The sequence below is a fragment of the Lithobates pipiens genome, unplaced genomic scaffold (genome assembly GCF_037356315.1).
Source record: "Lithobates pipiens isolate NorthernLeopardFrog02 unplaced genomic scaffold, aLitPip1_a1.2 Scaffold_18, whole genome shotgun sequence".
NCBI lineage: Eukaryota > Metazoa > Chordata > Amphibia > Anura > Ranidae > Lithobates > Lithobates pipiens.
Window position 1 is genome coordinate 646166244 of NW_027507758.1, and position 8178 is coordinate 646174421.

The 8178-nt window shown below is 42.3% G+C and overlaps 1 protein-coding gene across 1 annotated transcript; it reads right to left on the reverse strand.

Moving 5' to 3' along the window:
* Positions 1 to 521: 521 nt before the first annotated feature.
* LOC143990373 (uncharacterized) lies at positions 522 to 7477 on the reverse strand. Its single transcript, XM_077490399.1, has 5 exons — positions 7079 to 7477; positions 5473 to 5976; positions 4063 to 4113; positions 2190 to 2329; positions 522 to 2093 (listed from the first exon to the last, which is right to left on the reverse strand). Exons 2-5 carry the CDS (start codon positions 5681 to 5683, stop codon positions 1668 to 1670), a joined length of 828 nt encoding a protein of 275 aa, XP_077346525.1. The 5' UTR covers positions 5684 to 5976; positions 7079 to 7477; the 3' UTR covers positions 522 to 1667.
* Positions 7478 to 8178: the final 701 nt, after the last annotated feature.

Sequence of the window (8178 nt, forward strand, 5' to 3'; positions counted from 1 at the left end):
CCTCAGCTCTCTCCTGGCCCTTCTGTGACCTTCCCCAGCAACTTGCACTCTTTGTACTCTGTACTCTTTTTTTTGTCCCTGTGCTCTTCTCTGGTCCCCCCTGTGCTCTTCTCTGGTTCCAACTTCTATTCTTCTCTGGTCCCTGTGCTCATCTCTGCACCCCCCCCCCCCACCCCCGCCTTTCTCCAGTCCCTGTGCTCCTCTCTGGGCCCAACATGTACTCTTCCCCGGTCCCTGTGCTGCTCTCTGGTTCAAACATGTATTCTTCTCTGGTCCCTGTGCTCATCTCTGCCTCCCCCCCACCCCCCGCCCTTCTCCAGTCCCTGTGCTCTTCTCAGGCCCCCCCTGTGCTCTTCTCTGGGTCCAACATGTACTCTTCTCTGGTCCCTGTGCTGTCCTCTGGCTCCCCCCCCCCCCCCCGTATTCTTCTCCTGTCCCTGTGCTGTTCTTTCGTCCCCCTCGTGCCCTTCTCCAGTCCCTGTGCTGTTCTCTGGTACCCCCCCCCCCCAACTCCCATACACTTCTCTGTTTCCTGTGCTGTTCTCTTGACCCACCCTGTTCTTTGGCTGTATATACAGCTGCAAATACCTAGCTCTATGTGTCGTGGGAGCAAACGCTGTTGCTGTTGGAACCAATGCCCTCCATGTTATCCCTGCAGCCACTGTGCCTGCAAAAGGGAGAGGAGGAAAAGTGGCCATTTAGCAGCTGCAGGAGGAACATGGAGGGCATTGGTTCCTCTAAATACCGCCCCTCCTCTCCAGCTTCTTTCTGCTGCCAGTGGGTGCCTCAGCTCTCTCCTGGCCCTTCTGTGACCTTCCCCAGCAACTTGTACTCTTTGTACTCTGTACTTTTGTCCCTGTGCTCTTCTCCAGTCCCTGTGCTGCGCTCTGGTTCCAACATGTATTCTTCTTTGGTCCCTGTGCTCATCTCTGCACCCCCACCCCCTGCCTTTCTCCAGTCCCTGTGCTCTTCTCTGGGCAAATACCTAGCTCTATATACCCCCTTGTATATAACCAGCTCAATATACCCCACTGTATAGAACTAGCTGTATATACCTAGCTGTATATACCCCCTGTATATACCCAGCTGTATATACCTAGCTCTATATACCCCCTGTATATACCTCACTGTATATAATTAGCTGTATATGCCCAGCTCTATGTACCCCACAGCATATATTACTAGCTGTAGATACCTAGCTTTATATACCCCACTGTATAGAACTAGCTGTATATACCCAGCTCTATATAACCAGCTGTATATACCTAGCTCTATATATCCCCTGTATATACCCAGCTCTATATACCCCACTGTATATAACTAGCTGTATATGCCCAGCTCTATGTACCCCACAGCATATATTACTAGCTGTAGATACCTAGCTCTATATACCCAGCTCTATATACCCCACTGTATATAACTAGCTGTATATACCCCACTGTATATAACCAGCTGTATATACTCAGCTCTATATACCCCACTGTATATAACCAGCTGTATATACCTAACTCTGTATACTACCTTGTACATACCCTGCTCCATATAACACCACTGAGAGGAGTGCAGTATGGATCCAGTGTACACACACCATCATTGCCAATGTTGCAGTAGTCTTTGTCTTATGGCTGGTCTAGGCCTGGTTCCACAATTACCTGTGCCAAGCCCGTTTATTCCACAATCACTTTTTCCAAGTCTGTCTGTTCCGAACCTGCCTGTTCCAAGACGGCGGGTTCCACAATCACTTTTTCCAAGTCCGTCTGTTCCGATCCTGCCTGTTCCAAGCCTGCAGGTTCCACAATCACTTCTTCCAAGTCTGCCTGTTCCGATCCTGCCTGTTCCAAGACGGCGGGTTCCACAATCACTTTTTCCAAGTCCGTCTGTTCCGATCCTGCCTGTTCCAAGCCTGCAGGTTCCACAATCACTTCTTCCAAGTCTGCCTGTTCCGATCCTGCCTGTTCCAAGACGGCGGGTTCCACAATCACTTTTTCCAAGTCCGTCTGTTCCGATCCTGCCTGTTCCAAGCCTGCAGGTTCCACAATCACTTCTTCCAAGTCTGCCTGTTCCGATCCTTTGATTTTTTTGTCATTTCGGTTCTGATAAAATAAAAAAACAGAAACAATCGTTGTAATCAGTATTGGTAAAGAAAATATAAAATTTGGAAAGCACAAAAAAAATGGAAATGCTCTTACTTGAATGAAGGCGATCAATCCGAAGATGAAAATGATGAGGAATACGAATACACCCAAACATGAGAACACTATAACAGTGTTCTTTCCAGTTATTGCCAAGAAGTTTTCTTCTACTTTTTCCAGTGCAGCTCTGAACTCCGCTAAAATTAAAAATAGAGAACATTATTTTCAGTTTTCTTTTACATAAAATGTTTGATCTTTATAAGAAATATACTCTGTAGATCTGTCCTGGACAGGCACATTCTATTGCTTTAGTTCATCCTCTATTATTTGTAAGGCAGCCAATGGATAACTAACCATCGACTAATGGAGAAGACTTGTACGCAAAAAATTCTTAAACGTCCAATTGTGAAAACGATTTTTTTTTTATGAAATCATTTGTTCACAAACATGAATGATCCTATTGCTCAGGTTACAGGGATTGGCGCTACCATAAAATCCTTATTGTTAGTGAAAGATATTGGGGATGATTTGCTAAATGCAAATAGACTGTGCAATTGCAAGCACAGTTGCACTCTGCAGAGGCATTTGTTCCAGAGCTTAGTAAATGAGGAGAAGCTCTGCTGACTTCCATCATCCATTCGTATGAAAGCAAACATGCTGATTTATTTTTTTTCCTTGCATGCAAGCTTCATCTCATTTACTAAGCCCTTGCAGTATGCAACTGCATATATAAAGCGCACATTTTCTTTGCCTTTAGTAAATCAACCCCAATGAATCTCAAGACAGAGTGGTTGCTTAACCAGATGCCAACCGACCCAGGCACATTTCCTGCGGCAGGGCAGCCTCTGTGGGCAGAATCACCTGTACATGATTCCGCACTTCCAGGTCTGTGGTGCGATTGGACACAACGTAAGCCAATAGGTGGACCCGGCAGATGTGATGTCCGCTGAGACCCGCTGATCGTTCGCGAGACAGGGAGAACAGCGATCTGCCTTTGTAAACAAGGCAGATCACTGTTCTGAGACAAGGAAGACTGTGATAGTGTCTTCTTGGATCTCTGCCTTCCCACAGTGAAAACACCCCCCACACAGAAAGCACTCCCTAGGAAAACAATTACCCCTTTGATCGGCCCTGATTTTAACCCTTTCCCTGCCAGTGTCATTAGTACAGTGACAGTGCATATTTTTTAGCACTGATCAATGTATTAGTGTCACTGGTCTCCAAAAAGTGTCAGTTAGGTGTCTGATTTGTCTGCCGCAATGTCGCAGTCTCGCTATAAGTGGCTGAATGCTGCCATTTTGATTAATAAAATAAAAATTCCAAAAATATAGCCCCTATTTTGTAGACGCTATAACTTTTGCGCAAACCAATCAATATAGGCTTAATGGGATTTTTTTTTACCAAAAATCTGTAGCTGTATCAAATACCCCCAAAGGAAAGCTCTTTTTGTGGGGAAAAATTATTTGGGTACAGCGTTGAGGCGATTCAGTTCGCGTTGTGCGCTATGCAAATAACTCATTCAATCATTCAGCGTCGCAGGACTGCACAATTATCAGTTAAAGAAATGCAGTGCCGTAATACAGAAAAATGGCCTGGTGAAGAAGGGGGGTAAATCTTCCAGATTTGCCTCTGTTATAAATTTTAAAAGAGAATTTCTCCACAATGTCTATAGCTACATAGGTTATTGTGGGCATACTTTAAAGCAGAATTCCAGCTTTACATAGTTCCTTTGGGCCAAGCAAAACAAACTAAGTAAAATGTAACAAAAGTTGTACAAAGAGAGCAGTGACTGACAACAGTAAAAACCCAACAAAGGGCCCAACTCTTGCTCACTCTATTCAAACCTCAACAAAAAACTTTTGTCTTTACATACCCTTTTAGGGAGAAGGCAAATAGTTATGAATGTATTTTATGTTATCATTTATCTTACCTGCTTCAATCTCAGCTGGTCTAGTAGGTCGCGGAGGCTCTGTTGGTTTACCTAAAGAAGAATGGAGAAAAAAAAATGAACAATATGAAATCAATCAGTGTTAACCTCATTTAGAAAAAAGACAATATTCAGTAATGTTTGTCAAAGCCGCCTGGCATTTCTGGATTGCCTATTGATAAGCATGCTGGGCAATTGTCATCCCGTTTTCCACTGCATCGGAATACTATTTTAACAAGATGATTGCATTATATTTCTCCTCAACCTTCCTAGAATATTTAAAATGATTGTAAGGCTTCGATAAAAAATAAATAAAAATAACAAACATGTCATACTTACCTCCACTGTGCAGTTCGTTTTACACAGAGTGGCCCCGATCCTCAACTTCTGGGGTCCCTCGGTGGCTCTCGCGGCTCCTCCCCTCATCGTATAACCCCCTAGGAGAAGCGCTCTCCTGGGGGGTTACCTTGTGGGCATGCTCCCGAGTCAATCATTCGGCGTCCATAGACGCCGAATGTAGGACTCGGCCCTGCTCCCAGTGCCCGCGTCATTGGATTTTATTGACAGCAGCGGGAGCCAATGGCTGCGCTGCTATCAATCTATCCAGTCAAAAGCCGAGAACCCCCGGGCAGAGGGACAGCACGTCTCCGCCAAGGGAAATTCCAGGGCTCAGGTAAGTAAAATGGGGGGCTGGTCAGTGCCAGGTGTTTTTTCACCTTAAAGTGGTTGTAAACCCTTACAACACACTTTGACCTACAGGTAAGCCTAGATTAAGGCTTACCTGTAGGTCCAAGAAATATTTGCCCGAAGACAGACACCACTGTCTACGGTGCATGTGCAGTAGACAGCGGCGCGCAGGTGCACCATCAACCGCGTGTGTCGGCTCCCGTGCGCATGCGCAGGAGTGACGTCGCGGCTTCGCCGAATGACAGCGGCGGAGCTGCGAGACCCCACCGAGAAGATGGATGCGCCGGACTACAGGGGACAGCGGTGACATCGCTGGCTCCTGTGTCAGGTAAGTGACACATAATGGACTACTATGCGATGCATAGTAGTCCATTATGCATTGCCTTTGCAGGGAATGAAAGAGGAAGTAAACCCATCAGGGTTTACTTCCTCTTTAATGCATAGGGTGAAAAAACACAAAAAAAATACCGGTGGCCTTTTCTAAAGTAGAAGCTATAAGCAGGAACCTGGAGGAACTTGCTGCTGTCCCCGGATGATGGTTTACTAGCATCATGACCACTACAGGTAAACTACAGATTTTTAATCTAAGAAGGTCTTAATTAGAGTGATGACAAATGCTAAATAAGCTAAGTGCTCTATACGATTGTGATTGTTACTAGAAGCACACGAGGACTAGATATACCTGAACGGCTAATCTCTTATTATCAGAAAAGGAACACAACTTACCTTTTTTCGGTGGTCGTTTGGGAGGTTTGCGTGGGGGCTTGGTAGGTTTGAGTGTAGGCTTGGGGGGTTGGTATCCAGCCTCGGGACCTACAAAATCAGCATCATGAGGCATGAAAATCATCTCAGGAGGATAGTCACCATGCTGAACCAGCACCCATTTGCCGACCGCAGGATTTTCATAGTCATCCCAAGGTATACCCTCAGGTGGCATTTGTTCACCCTCAGGAGATTTGTGTTCCGTCTCAGGAGGTTTGTGTTCCGTCTCAGGAGATTTGTGTTCCGTCTCAGGAGGTTTGTGTTCACCCTCAGGAGGTTTGATTTCCGCCTCAGGAGGTTTGATTTCCGCCTCAGGAGGTTTGATTTCCGCCTCAGGAGGTTTGATTTCCGCATCTGGAGGTTTGATTTCCGCATCTGGAGGTTTGTGTTCCGTCTCATGAGGTTGCTGTTCTTCCCAGGGAGGTACGTATTCAGCATCAGGGGGTATGTAATCAGCCCCTGGTTCTTCTAGAATTAAAGATAAAAATATACCGTTAAAATACACATTTTTGTAGCTCTGATTTCATTTAAAAGCTAACATGAATTTTTATAAAATGTAGTAATACTTTTCTACTAGGAGAGAAGAATGTGAAGAAAAAATAAAATAATGTTGATGTATTTTGATCCTCGCCTGTTCCTGATATCCTGCAACTATAGTCTAGGCACTTGGTCACATGACTGCCATCAGGAAAAGCCTTGATCTGCATTTTATGCAGGCTAGGCAAGTATTTCAGGGTGTCTCTTAACATCTACAGTGAGTTGTCCCACTCATGCAATGAGAGCAAATTAAACTAGGATCTATGATTGAGGGTCAGTAGCAACCAATGCTGCTGCTGCACTAAAACAACCAGCTGCAGCCAATGAAATGTTAAAAGCGAGCACAGAAATTCCTGATGGCAAAATGTGCTATATGATATCATCAGGTCACAATGATCTAGTAATCGCCGTGGAGCCAGATTAGGTTATTAGATCAAGGGGAGCTTCCTCTATTGTGAATGGGCTGAATGTTTATATGCACTAGTAATTTTTACACATATCATGTCTGTGACTGATTCACAGTGATTACAAGGTACAGAGACACTCTGATTGACTCTGTGCATTGGTGGTTATTTACGAAAGGCAAATCCACTTTGCACTGAAAGTGCACTTGCTCGAAATCTAAGGGGTAGATCTGAAATGAGTGGAAGCTCTGCTGATTTTATCATCCAATCATGTGCAAGCTAAAATGCTGTTTCTTGTTTTCCTTACATGTCCCCCTCGGATCTACAGCAACTGTGGATTTTCCCTTAGTAAATAACCCCCATTGTGTCTGTAGAGCCTTTCAGGAGGACACTAATTGCTCCAGAGGTTTAGTAGGCTGTGCCCTCAAATGTACTATGACAGTTTATAAAAGAATGCCCTCTTCAATAACAGCATGAGACTGACACTTAAACTAGTGAAACACTATAAAGCTATCAGTAAAATCTCCCCCTTAGGGATTTACTAAGGCTGAGCCTTACGACTACCCTTTACTTGTGCGGAATGTTTCATAAATCAAAGTAATAAAAAAAATAAAAATAATTCAACATACCTACAAAGATGCGGGATTTAGACGCCAGATCTGCAAAGATTGTAAAAGAAAGAAAAGAAGGTTAGTAACAGAATAAAGTACAGTGAATTTAGGCTGGAACTAAAGTCTTTTGTATAAGAGACTGCGTGCAAGCAGGCTATTATTGCAAAAGAGACATGTAATGTCATACGTAGATTTATTCACATATATTAACTATTGGTATTCATTTTCCTATTGGCGAAGCTTTGCCCATTTAATAGTTTAAAGTTTGCATATGTTTATGGGAGATCATTTATTCAGAGTTTTTTTTATATATTTGCTTTGAAGAACACAAGGCAGGGTGGGTACACTGTGATCAGCCATAACAATATGACTATCCGTCATAACCCATCAAGCCGTGGACTCCAAGTAGACCTCTGAAGGCATGCTGTGGTATCTGGCATCAAGCCATCAGTAGTAGAGCCTGTAAATTAGGAGACAGGGCCTCCAAAGATTGAACTTATTTTTTCAGCATAAATTTGTGTATATATATATATATATATATATATATATATATATATATATATATATATATATATATATATATATATTTTTTTTTTTTTTATTATTATTATTATTTTTGAAGAAGAAGAAGAAGAACACACACACATATATATATATATATATATATATATATATATATATTTTATAGAAAGTATTTTTTTTTTAAATGTACTTATTTATCCAATCATTATCTGAGACATTTTAATTGGGCAGAGTAGGTATATATATATATATATATATATATATATATATATATATATATATATATATATATATATATATATATATATATATATATATATATTATTATTATTTTTTTTATTTATATTTTTTTAAGGGCTGCAATTTAGTTATAATTTTATTGGATGGATTTTAATTGTATTAAATTGTAAATACTTCTCAAAATATTTTTTTTTCTAAAATCTATATAAGCTGAGGATGGCATGGAATACACAATTGTGATACTTGTACTCACATAGCAGCTGAAATTGGGACTGACTGTAACTGTCACAACTGCTTGTTAGCTGGAGGGAGGAAATGAACAGATTCACTGGCAGGATCAACCGCCAAAAAGACAG

Coding starts and splice junctions, on each gene's coding strand:
- LOC143990373 (XM_077490399.1), bottom strand. CDS start 5,683: ATGCCACCTGAGGGTATACCTTGGGATGACTATGAAAATCCTGCGGTC. Junction 2,330..4,062: donor ACCAGCTGAGATTGAAGCAG/GTAAGATAAATG, acceptor TTTTAATTTTAG/CGGAGTTCAGAGCTGCACTG. Junction 2,094..2,189: donor GATTGATCGCCTTCATTCAA/GTAAGAGCATTT, acceptor TTATTTTATCAG/AACCGAAATGACAAAAAAAT.